Here is a 20704-nt window from a genome sequence, read left to right as displayed (position 1 = left end):
TTCTCGACATCCTTCAGCAACGTTTGACAGTCCTGTCCTTCAAAATTGCTACGGTCTAGTCTACAGGTTCCCACAGTCCTAAACGACTTTATGCTAAGACCTTACTATCATTCCAACTTGAAAATATGAGCAAAGAGTAAATCCAGCTAACAAGATAACTTTTCTGATGAATCAAGATCCTGAAGCTTTGTCCCCCCACTCTTCACAGGTGGGAAAATTATCTATGGCGTTGTGTTAATCTTAGAACACCCATACGTAAGAAACCTTCAAATGGGGGTATTCCTTTAAAAGTTCAGTGTAGGAGGGGCGCCTGGGTGTGCAGTCGGTATCCTGCTTCTCCCTCTCCCTCTGCCTGCCGCTCCCCTGCTTGTGCTCGCACCCTCTCTCTCTCTCCCTGACAAATAAATAAAATTGTAAAATCTTTTTAAAAAAAAGTTCAGTGTAGGTCCCCCTGGTTGTGCGCGCTCTCTCGCTCCCTGAGAAATAAGTAAAATTTTAAAATCTTTAAAAAAAAAGTTCAGTGTAGGATGCACCATCACTTATCTCACCTGCGTTTCATTGCTGGGGCCGGCTTTTGCTTCCAATATGCCACACCCGCTGCAGAAGCTTCGCAGGTCATCCCTGACTCCAGAGCAGGGCTGTATCAACACCCTGTCCTCCCTTCTCCAGACTAGCCCGGCACCTTTCACAATATTCCCTGTGCTTGCTGAATGAATCCAAACACCTCTCACCTTCCCCATGCCTGCGGCTGAAGTTCTTCCTGTTCTAGGAAGCATCTTCATCAGCTTCACTGAGTGCCTTTGTTTTTAAATTCCTTCCTCATTTGTCAATGCCATCGTTCGCCACTCTTGTACCATCTCGGGTTCTTAGTTAGCTTCTTAGCTGTGCATACCTTACCCTCCCTGACTATACTGAGCATGTTTCAAGACAGAGATCCCGTTCAATAAATTTCTGAATATCCATGAACAAGTTTCTGTCACAGAGTAAGCACTCAAATATTTGATAAATCCCACAGCTATGCAAATCTCTTATAAATACATTTCAACTTGCAAATATGTTGCGTTTATACAGTTGTAGTCTGTTTTGTGGGCTGATGACGCTAATCTAATGACCTTTCCTTCTAATCCTGGTTTCCCTCTCCTTAACCCGCTCTGTCACCTCTGCAAATTACATCATCAGACATGTCTACCCAAAATCACTGGAAGAAATGACTGTAAAGCAGCCTAAGCTCTTTGGATTATCACATTCTAATAAACAAAGTTTTATATTAATGTTATCTCTTTTTCTGAAAAGATAACAAACCTTCTAAAGCAAGGGGTGCCTTGATGGGTGAGAATTTAGGTATGCTTGGATCACCTATTAATTAATCAGCTTTTAAATGAACTTGACTTCTCATGGGCAAGCATAAAACAAAAGGCAAGTCTGAAGTTCTCGCACCAAGAATAAAATGAGCATCACCTGCTATTTGGGGTCCCTGGACCCAGTTCCAATGTGTGTAGGGGGTGAGGGAGTTTTCCCCACACCAACAAGCAATTCTTCAGACATCAGCTGGGTGTCCTACCATGTAACTCAATTCTGACACTCTCTACCGAGGGACAGCTGCATATCCCACAAATTAAGAGCTCGGGCCTGTGAGACTGCTCTGTTCCCTGCCACTCCTCCCCCCCACTGTAGATGCCAGTTACAAGTCCAGGTTGTCACCTATTCTTCTGACCCACTGGCTATAAATCAGAGGTTCCCGTGATCCCCTCCTCATGTTCAATTAGTTTCCTAGAGCAGCTCACAGAACTCAGAGAAACATTTTACTTAGCAGGTTAGTGATTTATTAGAAAAGGAAGTAAATTAGGAACAGTCCGATGGAAGAGATGCACAGGTCGAGGTGCGGGGAAAGGGCGTAGAGCTTCCATACCCTCTCCAGGCACCACTCTCCACGCACCTCCACATGTTCGCCAGCTCAGAAGCTCTCTGAATCCTGTCCTTTGGGGTTTTTATGGAGGCTTCATTACATAGGCATGGTTGATTAACTCACTGGCTACTGGCAACTGATTCGACCTCCAGCCCCTCTCCCCTCGCCAAGGTCAGTGGATGGGACTGAAAGTTCCAACCCTGTAACCGTACTGTTGGCTCCACTGGCAACCGGCCCCTTTGCTTAGGTGTTTCAATAGTTACCTCATTATCATAAGGAAAGACACCTTTATCACTCTTTAAGGAAGTTCCAAGAGTTTTAGGAGTTCTGTGCCAAAAATGGGACAGAGACCAGATATATATAGTTCTTATTATAATTCACAATATTGTAACTGCCCATCCATACCCACAAAGGTTGTCTGATTGAGTTAAACTTCTGAAGAATTTCAATAGCTCATTTAACTCAAACTGAGAGAACCAAACCTGCTGTTGTGGGTACGAGAAGATGCCTAAGTTTCTTAAAAGCGCAAGTTACCATCTTTGCAAACTATAAGGCCAGGTCAGGCTTTAAATCTGAAATGAAAGCCATTGGTCTCCAGCGAGCCTTACTAGGGACCATTGAAAAATACCTCAAAAACAAACCACAAGGAACAAAGAGAAGCAAGAATCTCAGAATATTCTGTGGGCCACCATTCAGACTGGTGGAGACCAAGCTCATCCGACACAAGAAGAAAAGTGGCTCATTTTCCAGGCTCTACATAACACAGACAGGAAAACAAAGAGGCTTCAGTGAACTTTTCAAAAAAAATGGGCCAACAAGCCAGGTTTGAAACTCCAGAGGCCCTCAAATGCCACTATTCCTGACAAGCTTGTCTATATGCCATCTCTGATCTTATAATTACAATTTCACCTGCATTGATCAGTCCTCTCCACTCTGGACAAAAAAGACACAAGTGATTTTCTTAAAAAAAAAAAAAAACCCAAGAACTCAGTTTGCTATTTTTCCTTTCGAACTGGCATCCCAGTTCTTTTAGATTCACAGAGATGAATCTAATGATGAGAGCAGAGTCCCTGTCTCTAGCCAGGAGGCAGAGGCATGCTCTGTGCTTTTCAGAGGAAGGTGACTTTGCCAGGTGCACTCAGCCCCGACAGCCGTGCATTCCCCATTCCTTCTCCAAGCCACCCTGCACAGGCCCATCCGGGCTGAGCGCTAGGGGCTGGCAGTCAACTCCTGCCAGATGGGGGTCAGGCTGCCTCTACACAAACCTAAGTCAGCCCGCTGCTCTGTTAGCCCACCATGTGGTTACGTGGCTCAAAAAATAGGTAAGTGTGAAGACAAAGTTAGTGGTGACAAGGGATAATGGTGAACGATGTGAACGTTAAAAAAGAAAAAAAACCACAACCTGCTGCCAAATTCGGTGTGGATGAGACAACCAGAAGAGATGGGGCGGTGGGGGGCAGTGGACTGCAGAACTTTCTTTAGAAGGAGTGGGTACTACGGTTGCTTCCCTTGTGTTGTTGTCAATCCATTTTAAAGAAACTGATGGAAATCATGAAGGAGGCACTATGGATGCAGAGAGGATGGAACTCAAACCAGCAAACCCATATTTAAGGAAAACGCCTTGACCCTATGAGCTTATGGTGACAAATGGCAAATGAATGCACATTTTTATATTTTCAGGCAAAATTAAATAAGATATCAATTATCTTAATTAATTTGTCTTAAATAAGATATATATCTAATGTAATTAATATATATAAAATATCATGTTTTAAGATTCTCTACTTGATCCATACCTCCAAAATCCTCCTAAGAGTTGTCTGGGTTTTTTTTGTTGTTCTTTTGAGGTAAGGGGTGTGTGTGTATAGCTTTGCAATACTGTAGGATCAATCCATTGATCAATCAATAATATATTTAGACACACATACACGATATCATCTGTTATATTTTTATTGCCCAATAGATTGATTGGTTTCATAGTCTTGCAAAGCTAATACTATGGGCTTACCTCAATCTGTCTCTGTGATTGAAGAGTTTTTATTGATTTGGTATGTTTATTTTTAGTTTTCAGTGGAATGAGAAAATACCCACTGGCATTTATACATCCATTATAAAAAGGCGTATTTTATATTATACAGTGACAATAGCCCAATATCTGCAATATTACAAGTAAATTGACATAATGGGAAAACTCATTTTTGATAATATAGTTTTTAAAATACGGTTTGAAAGGCCAACCTCTATGTTTTGTTTTACATAAATATCCTAGGTTACATATTTTTCCTTTTTCCTTTGAGAAGCAAGCCCATCATGAAGCCTGGCACTGCACTGGCTGTGAATGAACAGAAAACTGGTCCTGCTGGTGACGGGGACATCCTACATCATCTCAGCGTGAAGAGTAACACCTGCGATCCCTCCTCTCCTTCAGCAATCCATGCCCCTGCTTTCCCTACAGCCAACGGGCAGGTGAGGGTGGGCACTATCTCTCAGAAATGTGTTAATAATTTTCCTTATCTTGATTCGTATTTCGTAAAACATTACTACAACATTAAAGGAAAAACTGTCTTCTGTGTCACAACCATTTTCAACTCTTGTTCCCTTACGGTCTTCAATCACACGCACGGAGATGAATTTTACATGGCTGTGTCCTACTGTATGCAATTTTGTGTCCTGATCTGTTCATTTATTTTGCAAAAAAATCTTTTCATACTTCCATTTATTCGCTTACTTATCCAGCAAGCATTTATTAAAGTACATATTAGGTTTCAGGCACTCTTCCAGGTACCACGTATTTAAGATAGACCAAAACCAGATCCCTGCTGTTGAAGAGCTCTCAGGTTAGCAGAATTTAACAGAAAATTACATAGCAGAGTATTGTAATAAAATACAGATGGAAAGACCTCTGGGTTTACCATCTTAATGTCTTCACAATCTTCTAGCTGAATAATATCACTTAATTCACATAACTATTTTCTCTCAATTATTTTTCATTATCACAAGCAATTAACGTGTTTCACATATTTTTTTCTGTTAACCATTTTCTTTGGAAAAATTCCTGGGAGTGAGATTACTGGCTCAAAGCATGTTAATTCAGATTTTTACAGCTCTTGCCATACCCTGCTAAATAGCTTCATATTAGGATCATAAAGATATACGAAGTCACCACTTCTCGGCATTACCAACGGCCTTACTGTAAAATGTTCTCTTAGGATTCTCAAAAGCAACACCCATTATTGTCTTAATTTGCATTTATTTAATTAATAGCAGGGTGGAACATTTCCTCATGGTAAAGATTTTTCTTTCCCTTTGCGGGATTTGTGTTTATGGCAGATTTATCTAGCCTTTATCGTTGTCATAGTACCCTCCTAATATAATTTCATATGTGATATATATATATATAGTAACTTTTCATGATCATTTATTGCAAATGTTTCTTATTTGTTGTTCTCTGTTTTTTTGGGTTTTTTTGTTTTTTTTTAGCTAAAGTCGCTTCAAATTATACCAAAATTTTAACTCTTTTTTTTTTTTTAATTAGTCATGCTGTTTATTATTTCCTTTGGAATTCTTCCATGGATTCGCTCTTAAGAAATTTGTCCTTTTACTACTGGCATAAATGTTCTACTCTGCTGCCTGTTCATGTTTCACTCATTCAACTTTCCACAAATGTCTCCTAAGTGCCCTGCTTGGCAACAGGGATACAAATCGATGAATGAGTGACGCCTAGGTAGTTCAGTTGGTTAAGCGTCCAACTCTTGATTTCAGCTCAGATCATGACCTCGGGGTCATGAGATCGAGCCCAGAGTCAGTCAGGCTCCATGCTTATTCTCTCTCTCCCTCTCCCTCTGCCCCTTCCCCTGATTGCTTGCACACACACACTCTCTCTCAAAAAATGATGAATGACATATTAATACAAATTCTCCAAAACTAGGAAATAGGTGATAGGCGTTGTTCTGTGTCCTCCCAATGCCACACTGGGAGTCCCAGTAGCTGATTCTCCAGAGACACCTATCTTTGTTTGACACCCTATTTGCTATTTATGATTCCGTTAGTGCGGAAGTTAACTGACAGAAAACCAAAAGTGATGAGAGTGATTCTGTTCAGATGGCAATGAAAATAAATCCTGACTGCCAGACATACACGTGCCTTATCCCCTAAAGAGACAACCTGGAAGGTTACAGCATATCGCCCTGTAGGATACCATGTAGTTCTGCATCTGCTTTAGCAACCTTCATCCTGTATTTTCTCTTTCAGTCATTACAAATACTTGGCTCTTCCCCAGTTCTCTTTGAGCCAACCGTACCTTCTTGCAGATCCCCTCGTTAATGAGTTAAATAAAACTCTGACGCACCCTCACTTTATGTTTGTCCGAGCATCATGGAATCTGGTGGCTAGCATCAGCCCTGCTACTTAGACCCCCGCCACAGTTCACTTAATCCCGTCCTTGACTTCTAGCTTCCTTTTTTTGTAAATCATGGGTTTCTGTAAGGTCAGACGGTACTCATGAAACCAAAGCTATCGGAGCCCTGTATTTCTATATACAGACACATGTGTTGAATCAGAATGAATGATTGGGTTCTAAGTCTGAAGCCCGGGATTGCCCAGCCTGAGAGGCCCGGGCCAGTGCGTGGTGGGCCACTCCACTAGGAGAGCTGCCCCGAGGGCCCAGGACCGAAGCAGCAATAAGGGAATGCGGTGCAGTGGAGAGAGCAATTGGTCTCCAGCCAGCTGGACCTGGCTCCAACTCTCAGCCCTGACTCTTCCAGGGTCTTTTTTCCTTCTTCTAGGGCCTCTTGAGCCTCTTTTCTCATCCACAAAATGAAGTGCCTGTGATGGGCCACCCAATGGGCAAATGTGTAAAGAATCTTGTCACGCCTGTCACATACTAGTCTTCTATAAATGTCACTTCTTTTCCTTCCCCTTGAATGCACAGTGTCCCCCATGATGAATACGGAACTCACCCTCTAGAGATGGCTCAGGGTCACTCTGGAGAGCCAGAGTCTACTGGCAACTGAAGCAGAGGAGAAAAGCTGTGGCAGTGGGCTGGAACCTCAGAAGCGCCTAGTACACTGTGCGAGAAAGCCTGGAATTTCAAATGGCCCACACCTGCTCCTAATGGGCTTGGCTGCATTCCTCCCTGGGAACCCATTTCCTCTGAGGAGAGACTCAGCCAGATAGTGTCTAAGGTGTCTTTAAGCTCTAACATCTGCCACAGCAAGGCCAACCAGGGGTGGGTCTTGACCGCCCACGAGGTCACTCACTCAGCCGCCTGGCACACTTACCTCTCCTACCACCTCTATGATGTCGCCAACTTTCAGCTCAAGCTCATCGTCATTCTGGGGCAGGTAGCTGAATGCCACCTGGCAGCGGCGCCTCCGTCGCTCACCTGAATGGGAAAAGCAAAATACTTAGATATAGCTCTTGTCTCAAACCTAGATTTTAAAGAGAGGCTTCCTAGGCATGCAGGCAAATTAAGCTGACTTGTCTCAAATATGCTCTCTGGGACATGGCTAGAGGCAGAGCAGCCCTGGTCTCAGAGAGAGGCGGGAGAAAGCAGAGCAATGCTTCTTGGTCTTTAAAAAGCTGCTGGGTCAGAAAGGCATGGATATGAGAAACCGATCCGTTGGCGCAGAAGGCAAAAACCCCACCCCCGAAGCGCTGGAGCACAGTGTTGCCTTAAACGCTTTTCCACGGATGGGGCTTTGTATTTGCTGCTGTCGAGTTTTAATGAAAGCTGATGTGATGTAGTAGAATAAAAAGAATGGTCTGCTTCTAATGCTAGCAAGGCAGAGGAAATTGTTCCCAAATGTGCAAAGGAAAAGATAAAGTAGCCTGGCCTTTTTCTTACTAATCATCACCCTTTCAACATGCTGGAACTCAGGCCTGATAAGCAAAGGCTAGTTAGACTGCAGCCTGCCCTTGGTGCCATTTCAAATGCCCCATAGGGGTTCAACAAATCCACTTCGGTCCTCTTCCCTCTGTCCCAGGGGACCCATTAGCAGGATCCCTGGCTGCTCAGACAGAGCCAACCCAGGCAAATCAAGATAAGAGCCAGGACCACACTTCACTTGACCGGAAGACAAGGACTCAAGGTCACAGCATCTCGCTCACCCAGAGCGGCCTGACTGGGAGACCCTGGCTTAGAGCTGGTTCAAGTACAGATGCAACTGTCCACACCACAGACATGCACTGGAGCAGAAAGAACATGCATGTGGTACATGGGATGGGGGTGGGGTAGGGAGACAGATAGGCAGCAGCGGAGGCCCAAGCCGGGGAGAGGTGGATAGCAGAGAAGAAGTGAGACACGCATTGTTCCGAAGTTTATTGCTCAAGGCTGACCACCTCACATTCTTCCCTCCTGCTACCACATGGCCTAGAAAACCAAAGGGATCAACGACTTCAAGGAAACACATTTAGAAATGCTGGCATTATTTTTGGATACTGCCTACAGTGACTCTTTTCCTTTTCTAGTCTTTTCCCTGAGAAAGCAAATCCCTGCAGGAGTGCTCCCAGGCCACATTAAGGCCCCCACGCAGCATGGCATCATACAAAGGGGAAGGTCTTTGCTACATCTGATGGGCTCACTGATCAATATGTTTCAAAAGCCAGTGGCCTAGTTCTCTCTGCTCCATTTTTCTCTGCCTGAACCTCACCACAGAACAACCAAGTTGAACAGAAGAAAGGGGGCAGAGGTTCAGAATCAATATCTTGTCTAATCACATCTCTGGCGACTATACAAATATACTCCACCCCTTCGTGCAAAACCACAAGCCGCCTGGGCCTGATGAGATGCAGAGCTCTCGGGCCAACTGCCAGGTGCTGACTGCACTGTCCGCAGGTGGCACAGGGCGACCCACAGAGGGCCCGGCTCTCCCGGGCAGTGAGGGCGCATCCCATCTGGCTTCTCCCCGGGGGGAGTGAGGAAGAGTGCTAGTCCGGGGCCAAGAGCTTTACCGTGATTCCACGGTGTCCGATGCAACGGGAGGCAAATCCAGCACCCTGTTGTAAAGGGTACAGATGCCTCATTCTGGCTCAGAAGGCCAAGACGATGACGACGGGGCGATCTCGGCACCCACCTCCTCCTCCCTGTGACTCCCCTGCCCCCATATACACCTCTTAAGATGAAGTTCTACTCTGAATCGTGAAGCGCCTTATTTGCTAGATGTTATATTAGAAGCAAACTGCACGTACAATCCAAACACAGAACAAGTAAACATGACAAATCTCTGAAACCTAACATTCACAAGCACAGAAGCTACCAGTCCTGACCAGAGTGACTTGAAAATAACACCTGAAGACCCAGTGTTGGCTGAAATCATAAGACGCAGTTACATGTAAGTTCGTGTCTTCACAAAACCCTCTGTAAAAAGCAGCATCTAACCCGATGCTATGCAAACAGTGAAAGGGAGAGTGATGTATTCTTCAAGGATAGACTAACACCGCAGACTCAGGACCTGGAACAGAATAATCAGGTTTCTCTTGAACCAAATCTCTGCCTATAAACCAAATCTCTGACTTCTATAAAGCCCTGTCTGGTATCAGGAAGAATGACACGTTTACTAGTTTCTGTGTGCCAGGCTAATCAATAGTTCTTAAAAGCCTCTAAGAAGGTCATTTCATCGGTGGCATAAAGTCCTATCAAACACATCGCCAACATACAGAACCAAGAAAAGTGAGCCCCACAGCAGGATATGCAGAGGTCGCTGATGGTAAAGGCCACCTGACCTGATCCCGGGCAGAAACAGTATTCCCTCTGGCACTGGGCTAACTTGCAGTCTTTTCTAAAGCACTGCCGGTATCCGTCATCCAATCTCATCCTGACAACCACATGAGTTAAAAAGAAAAAGAAAGGAGCCAGAATGAGCAACCATTTTGCAAATGAGAAAATCGGGGCGCAGTGACTTATCCAAGGACACCAAGCTCATGAGCGGCAGTATCTCCTCGGCCTGATTTCAGAGCTCTCCTCCAATGCTGGAGATTCCACGATTCTGTTCACATCTTGTCCCACATTCTCTGCAATTTGTACTTAACTGCTTTGTGCGACACTGTGTAACAGCCTCAGGTTTTCACCCAAATTCCCGGACTGCTGTTTTTCCAGGCCTCAACTTCTGCACATCACCGTTCCAAACCTGTTTGCCAGATCTACCCAATCTAAAACCCAGTTCAAGGTGGGTGGCCGACGTCAGGAGACATGGCATTTCAGTTGCCTCTATCCATCCAAAACGTAAGGGAGATTAAGGATGTCATTGGCCATTTTCCCCCCTCCTGGCATTTCACTGATGTTTACTACTCAGTCTTGACCTTCCTTGTGGAGGTATGTAGACAACAATGTCATCTCCTTTCAATAGCTGGTATAAACTGGAGAAAAACAAGGATGACTTGCCCAAGGCCATGGCTTAGAATCCCTGAATTTGATCTACCACATTCACACCCACAGCCCAGTCCACATGAACTCAAGTTTTCACACATTACTTTCGGCTTTTTCTCTACGGAATAAACTGAGTCTTGAAAGAAAGTTAAATGCATTGGGATGCCTGCGTGGCTCAGTTAAGAGACTGCTTTTGGCTCAGGTCATGATCCCAGGGTCCTGGCATCGAGCCCCACATCAGGCTCCCTGCTCTGTGGGGAGGCTGCTTCTCCCTATCCCTCTGCCCCTCCCCCTGCTTGTGCTCTCTCTCTCTCTCTCTCTACCTGTAAAATAAATAAATAAAATCTTTAAAAAAATTTAAATGCATTTGCTGATCATGGCCAACAAAACAAATCGATATCAGAACAACTAGAAAGAGGAGAGAACATATGTTTTTCCTCCTTCATGTCAGGGCCATTGCCACCATCCTTTGTCACTGTGTGTGTTTTCTAGGCAGGACCACTTAACTCCCGAGACATAACCGCAAGAAGTAATACACACAGGTTTTACGGACATACACGCTAATAAGAGGTGCACACAGCCTGCCAAAAAATGTACGGACAACGCAGACTTCACAGGGCATACCTGACATGTCTCTCCTTTATTGCCATGCTGTACGATGGCCACACAATACACACGCCTGGCCACGCGTTCACATGTCGGAACGCGGGCACACAGACGCCAAGGCAGGCACGCTCTCAATGCCCCATCAGGCCTCGTTCATTCCTGCCTTTACATTCATGACCAGCTTTGCGTAATAAAATAATAACAGTTAGCATTTATTGAGCACTTATTGTATGCCAGAGACTGCTAAGTACTGTATATGTATTACCCCACTTAATCCTCACGCCGAACCCCCTTTTAACGAGCAAGGAGAGACACAGAGATTGAGTGTTTTACTAGAGGCCTTACAGCTCGAAAGTGGATGCAAGTCCGGAGCCACTGCCTCCCACATCTGACTATTCTTAAAAATTCTCAGCTATGGGTCTTGAGATTGCAGGAAAGACTCGCTGGGCCAACGTGGGACATGGTTAAGATGTGAAACCAGGAAGTGAAAAACCACAAATCAGGAGCGTTTCCTTACAGCTGCTGGATACTGAGGCTAGAGCTGCTGGATATTTTAATGAAAGAAAACAGGCTGGAGGGGGAGGAAATGAAGTCCACTCACACTCTCTAAAAATGACAGAGCAGAAACTATAAGGGTGCCGTGACCCATCCTTAGAAACAGCACACTCGTCTATATTTTAGTGCCTTCTAGGGTCTTACAACATGTGAAAACTTTACTAGGCCAATTCATTCGATGACCACAAAAATATAACAACAAATAATGCAGTGGTGGAAGAAGTCTTTGGGTCAACTGAAAACTTTTAACACTCACAGAGCCTATATATTTTTACATCTCATATCCCCTAAGACAGAACACCAGTACAACTACAAGGGTCTAAATCATCTGAGATTTTCAAGGAACCCACTAAGTTAATCAAATGGATCCTTGCCACATGCTTAGGGGACATGGCGATATCCTGAGATCATACTGCAAGACAGGAAACATTGATAAAAGTCAAGGAGAAAATTAGAAGAAGCCCCTAATTTTGTTTCCAGGGTTACTTCTGACATTTTCTCCAGACGTGGCCTGGGGACCACCTGCCTGTGTCAGAAGGATGAAATGCAGGGCAGACCTATGGAACTGTACTCTCTGGGGGTTGGGGTCAGTGACCTGCATGTGAGCTCAGCTCACCAAGGGATGCTACCCACAAAACTCTAAACCTCAGTAACAAATCAGTGCCGCTAATTACAGGTGACAGTGGGTGACAGTGGATGACAAGGAGAAAACACTTTGTGGGAACAGGTGATCTCCCTTTAGAGGACTCTGACCAGTGGTTCTCAATGTTGGCTGCATATTGAAATCACCTGGGTAGCATGCCTAATCTAAACAGCAGTCCCTCAGGGACTAGGTCTCCACAGAATCATGGCTTCTTCCAGAGCTGGGACAAAGAGAACACAAAGCGAGAAGAGAATATCCACTAATGCTAACATCAGTGAAGTGTTCAAACACTCGGGTGGTAATTTCAAAAGGACACAGAGATCAGCTTGACGGGGCTTCCACTGGTCAAATCTGAGACAGTAACAGCTTGTACTGAGGGTTGTATTATCACTTATTCATTTCCAAAATAATTGATGAACCCAGACTGACAAGTTCAATAGGTAGTGAGGTTGATAGCTACCTAGCTAGGTGAACGGGTAAGATCAGACAGATAGGGACAGGGCAAGAGGCAAAAGCTCTCCTTTAGAAAAAGAATGTCAGGGAAGCCTGGGTGGCTCAGTCAGTTAAGAGTCTGCCTCCAGCTCAGGTCATGATCCCAGGGTCCTTGGATCGAGTCCTGCATCAGGCTCCCTGCTCAGCAGGGAGTCGGCTTCTCCCTCTCCCCACTCGTGCTCTCTCTCTCCTTCACTCTCTCTTTCGAATAAATAAATAAAATCTTTAAAAAAGAATGTCAGCTGATAAAATGAGAAATGATAGACAATCACCATTTTAAAAGCATCATAACAACCACTGATTCAGAATCAATGGTTGCTAAAAAAAAAAAAATCACTGGTTGCTAAAACCACTGGGTGAAAGCTTGTTGGGAATCAGGATATGTAAAGAGTCTCCGAGTATCTCCCCACAGATCATTTATTAATTACAAAAGGAAAATGGTCCTCTTAGAATGGAGAAACCGGACAGACACAGTCTTAAAGCTCACATTGTCAATAATGAATCTCCTCATGTGACATACGAAAAAAGACTTAACATCACCTGTAGAATGCTCCTGCCCCAACATTTAACCTACATCTGACTGTGAGAAAACAATCATGCAAATCCAGAATGATGAGTCTATAGAAACTGACCTGATTTTTTAAAAAATCTTTCTTAAGTCACTATCACAAAAAATTTTTTTAAAGGCTAGGAAACTGTTTTAGATTTAAAAACAGTAAAGAGATACAACAACTAAATATAATGTGATCCTTAACTGCCCTTGGGGTTTTTAAAAGGTTATAAAGGGCACTGTTGGGAGAACTGGGGCAATCTGAATATGGACCAATACTAGATAATACCATTATATTAACATTATATTTCCTGCATGTGCTTACTCCATTGCAGTTACAGAGGAGAATGTCCTTGTTTGAAAGTATTTAGGGATCAAGTGTCCTGATATCTGTAACTTACTTTCAAATTGCCTAAGGAAGAAAGGAGTGTGCATGCGCACATGTGCATGCACCCACGTGTGGGTACGTATACACAAATAGAGTGAGAAAACGAATGTGGCAGAATGCTAATAATGGGGGAACCTAGATGGGTGTTCATTGTAACACTGTTACAACTTTTCTGTACATTTGAAATCTTTCTAAATAAAAATTTTAGGGGGGGAGGAAAAATACAGATGCCCAGGCACCACCCCTTATCAATGGTCTGGGGTGCAGTGGTCTGGGCATCTGTATTTTAAGAGCTCCTCAGGCGAATCTAACAAATAGTCAGGGTCAAGAGACATCTAGACAGATTGGTTGTCCAAAAATAAATGGGACTTTCCAGGAACATGCTATATGGGTTCTACATTCAGCTTCTTCTCCCAAGAGGGAGAAAAATCAAACTCATGTGGCAATATTAGGCTAATACATAACCCAGATGAACGGTGCCATGCTGTGATTTCTATTTCACGGAACTTCAGAAAAGTCGTACCAAACAGTTTCTAGCTCTGAAAGTGCGCTCCTGGGAGAGTGGGGGATGGAAAAGATGGTGGTCTCTTCTATGATTCATTAGCCATCACTGCTGGGGGTGCAGCAACTCCCCAATTTACTGAGCACATTCCAGATTCCCGAAGAGGCTGTTCTTGAGTCAGAAACCTCAATTTATGCAAAGGGCCATGTTTCCTATTTCAAGATGGAAAGACAACACAAAGTAAACTAAACAAATGTGGAGAATCACCTCTTTTACTCAAAACATCCAGTGGATTTGGGGTGCAAGGGAAGAGAGAAAGCTGAATGACTTATCTTGCTGGATCCAGCATCACACCCCTTGCTGGGAAAATTCCCACTCCTCATCCTGTTTCAATGTAACATAACTCAGAGGAAGAGGAGGACACTTCAGAGGTTGATGACGTGCCAGAAAAATGAGGAACTTGCGGATCTTTCTTGCCAAACCCCTCTGGCTGTGACTGGTCTGTTACAGTGGAAATGTATGGTATTTAATTAACCAGCACTGTTTGGTCCCTGGAGATGAGCCTCCTTGATTCTCTTCGGGCTGCATATAATCAACATCTTTGCATGGCAGAAAACAGTAAATCCATTTGCCTACTACTTCAAAGGGTTGGTTCATTTGAAAAGAGGTTATACCTATGCCAGTGCTCATTTGCTCCCAATCCCACCAGGATACAGGAGGGAAATGTAGAATCAGTAGGGAACCATTTATTAGGGCCTCAAAGCCCTGGGGGTGGGAAGGGAGGCAGGTAAAGTCAAAAGTCGCATAAGGAAAATCCACTGAGTCCTGCTGGAGATGGAGACAAACATTGATGAGGTGTCTGCCATGTGCCAAGAACCAAGCTAGGCACGTTACATGCCTTCCTCAAGTTCTTGACTGGCCCTGTAATGTGAGAGATGCTGGTCCCATCTTCATGAATGGGCACAGAAAGCCTGGATAACTTGTATGAGGCCCACACATGAAATAAGTTGTGGTCTACAGGCCTCTTCTTCCATGAATGCAGGGTAATACCAGGAAGGCAGATTGGGGGTGCATTTCTGGGGGACTTTGGATGATGAACTAAGAATAAGAACTTGCCCAGAGTAGGTTTCTGGACAGAGAAATGACTACAAGATATGATGAGAACAGTGCTGTAGGGAGAAGCAGCTGGTGTCAAGGGTGCAAGTGGGCTTGGGGGAGGGAGCCTAGAAGCAGGCAGATAGCCCAGAAGAAGACACTGAGAGACAAAAGTCTGAAAAACATGATGGAAGGAACCATATACCCAGGGAAGGAGAAGCAGATACACAGTCTCCTCATCAGTTGATGTGTTTCAGTTGCTCCCTTTGGGGGCCAATGACCCTCTCTCACTTGTCTTTGATCCCCAACACCTAGCTCAGGGCCTGTTAGAGCAGACACTCAATCCATTCTTGATGGATCGATGGATGAATGAACTAATGAGTACCTATTCCACATTCTGTCTGTGGGTCACTGTTCTGGGAACAAAAAATTTTTTAGACAGTCAGAGGGATGCTGGAGAAGGACAGAAAGGGTAGAGGGAAAGAGTTAACACCTCAACCTGGTATTAAACAGGGCACCCATCCACATATGCTTAAAAGCCAATGCCGAAATGGTTAAGATGCTAAATTTTACACTGTATGTATTTCACCACAATTTTTAAAAAAAAAAGCCAATGCCACCTTGAATTGTCACAGCTATAGGGATAGAAAGATGGTGGCCCATCATCTTGCCATGGTGTCCAAAGTGCCACATTCTCCAACAGTGTAGTCTGAAGCATCTGCGAGGTTATTAAACAATGCCTGATATACTCCTAAATGCTTTCTTCTAAGTTTATGGTCCACTGTCAATCATCCATACCAAATGACAGAGCAGGGATATATATCTGAGCAAGAAATTACATATATTTGATTTTAAATTTAGTCCCATTAGAAGAGAAAAAAATAGCTAAGTAGGGAGAGATGTATGTTTAAGAAGGTTCAGGGCAGGAGTGTTTCTCATAGCAAATGCATATATGCCCAGAGACCCACACAGGAAACATCCTGAATGTCCACTGAGAGGGAATGGCCGCATGGTATATCCAGGCCACGGGAAACTAAGCAGACTTTTACATCGAGCAAGCAGTTCTGCATGTACTGACATGTAAAAGGTGTCCATAATACATTCAATTAAAAGAGCAAATCACATAATGTGTGCGATATGCTCCCAACATTGTAAACACATACACATTCCCTCCTTCCCTCTGTATCCTCCACACTGGACTCTGATTTACTCCTATCACCCAGAACGTAGTCACAGAGTATGCACTCAAGAAATGTTTATTAATGAATAAATGGATTCATCCAACATTCTAATATGTGAAGGCCTGATAGAATTAAATAAATGAAAGAAGGGGTGTGTGTACAAGGACACAGTCATGCAAGCACAGAAAAGGGTATGGAAGGGTATGCCCCAAATTAACAGTGGTATTTTTGGAAAGGGGGATTAGGAGAGTGCGAAGAGAGACTCACATAAATGTCTCTATACATCAATTTGGTTTTACAAAGCATGTGTAATAATACACCATAATAATTTTTTTAAAAAATCATTACAGTTGCCTACTAAAATAATTATCGTGCATTACGACTTAAATTTTTTCTGATTATGCTTTGATGACATTAATAGTAAAGTTAGCTCTTATTCTCCAGGTAAATAAATAAATACCATTTGAATCAGACGGAAAGGTGGTGTCACAGGCTGAATGTCAAGGGGAGTCTCAAGTGGTCGTGGCTGGTCCGTGAAGACGACGGGAGCTGTGAGCCAGGAAGCGGCTCCAGACCTGTAGCCACACTACTCAGTACTCTGATCAGATGCTGTTACAAGAGCTCAAGGAGCCCCTCACATCCTACCGGTTATGGATGCAAGCTCATTTTTCCTGGCCTGACCAAGCAGACCACACAGCCCAGATGGCCGTCTCCCTCCCAGAGGCAGGGGCCGGTGGGGGTTGGGGGGGAGGCCCTGTGTCCATCTTCTGAGCTTGCTCACATCACTCGCTCACAGGAACACACACACACTCAGCCATGGGGGCACCTCGTCTGGGCTCCCCCGCCAGCCACTGCTCCCCCCCCAGCACCACCCTCATCCCAGCAGATGCGAACCCCCGCTGAGCGGCTGTGTCTGTTTGCCTCCACCCCTTCAGCTCTGACACCTCTCGGCTCTTTCATGCATACCTTCTTCAACAAATGCCACTCATCTCCCCACACCCACACACACTCCTCATGACGGTTATGAGGATGCCATTTCATCACCAATGCCCACTCTCTCTCACTGATGCAGAAGCAGAGGGCGGGACACAAATCCCTGATCTAGTCCTCCCTCGGGCCTACAGGCTTCGCAGTCTAATGCCCTGTTTTAAAGGAGCCACTGAAGATAGCCTTAAAGTCAGTCAGTTAACATATGATCAAAGACATCGACTTTCTACTGCTAGTGTGATATAGAAAGGGGCCATCCATTAAGTAAACCGAGCTTCTGCAAAGAGATGCTGCCTCTGGATATTTTCAGTGTCAATGCCTGATACTCCCTGAGAAGCCACATCTGTAATTTGGGTGCCAAGGGCACGAAGAACTTCTACCACCATAATGTCCTCACGCTCAACTACCTTATATAAATAGGACATGAATTACGCCACGGAGAGGACACATGATTTACAGCCCATACATCCGGGGTCCACACGGATCGCACTAAGGCACAGGAACAGTGTCCTGGGCCTCATGACACAGGAGAGACATCCAACCTAGTGGAGCCAGCTCTGCAACTGCCTCGTGCTCTTTGCCACTTCGTGGCCCCTCACCGCAGTTTTCTTACCTCTTCCACTGGAACAATGGGTTCAGACCAACTTCACAGGTGGGTTTGCAGCCACCTGATGCCCTCCCTTTTCTCCACTTGTCTTGCCATTCATGAATTTGTTAAAAGGCAGCCATGTTAATGATTTATGCCAGTGCAACTCATTTTCTTTTCACCATCCTTCCTTCCCTATCAGAGCAAGATAAAGGAATCCTACTGAAAAACACAGTGATGTCTCTAAACATCCTTCGGGTCTTCCCCTTTCCCTAGGCTGGTCGCAGGAGGTGGTTTTGGCCTTTCAGGATGCCCGTTAATCTAAATGAGCCAACCCACAGCAGACCATAGCAGGGGGATACTTCCTTAAGTGTCCCCGGCCTGACTGCCCCAGTCCAGGCCCCCATGTCTCTGGGGGATGGAGTCTGGTTGTTCAGAAGAGAAAATCTGATACATAAAGCACATTGCTTTTCTCTGCTTTTTTTTTTTAATGATTTTTTATTATATTATGTTAGTCACCATACAGTACATCCCCGGTTTCCGATGTAAGGCTCGATGATTCATTAGTTGTGTATAACACCCAGTGCACCATGCAATATGTGCCCTCCTTACTACCCATCACCGGCCTATCCCATTCCCCCACCCCCCTCCCCTCTGAGGCCCTCAGTTTGTTTCTCATAGTCCATAGTCTCTCATGTTTCATTCCCCCTTCTGATTACCCCCCCTTTCTTTATCCCTTTCTTCCCCTACCGATCATCCTAGTTCTTATGTTCCATAGATGAGAGAAATCATATGATAGTTGTCTTTCTCTGCTTGACTTATTTCACTTAGCATTATCTCCTCCAGTGCCGTCCATGTTGTAGCATATGTTGAGAACTCGTTCTTTCTGATAGCTGAGTAATATTCCATTGTATATATGGACCACAACTTCTTAATCCAGTCATCTGTTGAAGGGCATCTCGGCTCCTTCCACGATTGCTTTTCTCTGCTTTAGCAAGGCTTATTTTGGCAAAATGCCCAAAAGAACTCAACATATTTATAGAGTTTTGTTTGATCTACTTTTAAATGCTCCATGCAGAGTCATTCAAGTGAAATGAGAATACAGATTTTCAAAGGAAAAACTGAAGGAAGATTCTAAATATAAGTTATTTGTTGAGCATAAACAAGATTTCTCCCTTCTATCCAACACACTCCCTCTAACGCATCTATTTTTAAAGGCATTCTCAAACTTTGCTGCTGACGAATAGATCAGACCCCTAACTTTTACAGTTAAAGGGGGAGTGAGGGCAGGAAGGAGAGGAGGGAGGGGGAGGTGCACTTGAGCACACGCCCACAAGGAGGTGTAGCAAAGGTCTAGAAAATCCGAGAGACCCTCATCTGGGGGTCATCTCCCTTGCCTATGCTGAGAGAATCCTAAGGGGAAAGTACCTAGCACAAACAAATCTAGAGTTTCCCAGTTCTTAAAATTAGTACCCCAAACAGGCATTGTCCTGGGAGATTTAGAGAATGACAGAAAATTCCACATTTCTCTCTTGAGGCAGAAGGGGAAAGATCTTTATTGCAGCTAGTCAAAATGGTTGTTTTTTCCCTTCTAACCCTTACTCATTTTTAATACAATTTCCCTTCTCATCCCCATCAGAATCAAGAGAGGGGAAGCCTGGATGTTTTATGAATTTTCTTGATGCAAAGGGGGGTTTGCATCCCCACAATTCCTTCTTCTATATCAAAAAGCAGAGATTCTTAACAGGGGTTTGTGGACAGAGGTAATTCAGGGGTCTGAACATGGGTGGGAAGAAAATTGTATCTTTAATTCGACTATCCTCTTACTGAAATCTGGCCTTCCTTTTCACTATGCATATGAGGCAACGAACCATACTGGTATCGGCAGCACTTGTGGATTTTACGGGTTTGCTACCACGTGGCTAGATCTTTCATTTCTCATCCTGGTCACTGCAGTTATCATGAAATGTCATTTACACTCACCCTTACTTCAAAATTATGATAGCCTCTAGACCCACTGCTGGATCTTGCTATTTAATGCATCCATACAGAATATGTATTATTTATGTTTTTGCAGTATTTTGATAACTGTATTGTACTATAATTGGTTTCCTTTGCAATCCTATGGACTTTATTTTATTCATGTACAAACATTATCTGAGAAGAGGTCACAGGCTTCACCAGACTGACAAACAGATTTCACAGTAATTAAAAAAAAAAGCTAGACTCTTAAACCCTGTTTTCAAGGCTATGGTTTGCAAGGAAGCCCAAAGGTGCAAGGGGGGAGTTATGTATACAAAACAGAGCAGTAAACATAACATTTGGACTCTGTCTGTTGGAATGTTTCACAGGTTTTGGAGCAAGCACATCATGACAAAAGAACCACACGAAGCAACATCACAGGTCCTGATCCATGAGTAGCCATGCGGCACAGCCTTCAGGAGGCTGCATGCCAAGGTCCCTCTTGTTACCCAGGTCAGTGGCTGGCTGGAGCTCTGTCATCTGGCACCTTGACTCAGCTGAGCTCAGTGTCCACACTCCCTTCCATGAAGGCCAGGACAGCTCATTTGCAGGCTGACGCCTGCCACCACCTCAGTGTCCCCCTCCAACTGAGCCCTGCATTGCTCTCCCTTTGCTAGCTAGTGAACTTATGAAAGCTACTCCAATGTCCCCCCCACCAGGGATAAAGTGGTCACTTGGGCTTCCCTGTACCCACAGAGCTTCATATACACCTCTGCCTCCCAGCCCTTTTCAGCTGTGCTATCATTTCTTGCCTGCCAGTCCCTAGTGCCTGCTGGGTGGTGAGGGCACAAATGTTCCGTGAAGGGAGGGAAGTTTGTGCCAGTGC

General features: G+C 44.4%; 1 protein-coding gene across 13 annotated transcripts in view; it reads right to left on the bottom strand.

Moving 5' to 3' along the window:
- The window catches only part of SH3KBP1 (SH3 domain containing kinase binding protein 1), a 322979-nt gene that overhangs the window by 150539 nt on the left and 151736 nt on the right, over positions 1–20704 (bottom strand). For all 13 annotated transcript variants that reach the window (XM_087860197.1, XM_087860193.1, XM_087860198.1 and 10 more), the window contains one exon: positions 7186–7289. In XM_087860197.1, the coding sequence (XP_087716323.1) occupies positions 7186–7289 (104 nt within the window). The remainder of the gene's footprint in view (positions 1–7185; positions 7290–20704) is intronic.

The sequence above is a fragment of the Ursus americanus genome, chromosome X (assembly GCF_024610735.1).
Source record: "Ursus americanus isolate L20-20 chromosome X, mUrsAme1.1.p, whole genome shotgun sequence".
Lineage (NCBI taxonomy): Eukaryota > Metazoa > Chordata > Mammalia > Carnivora > Ursidae > Ursus > Ursus americanus.
This window is presented reverse-complemented; position numbering and strand designations above follow the sequence as displayed.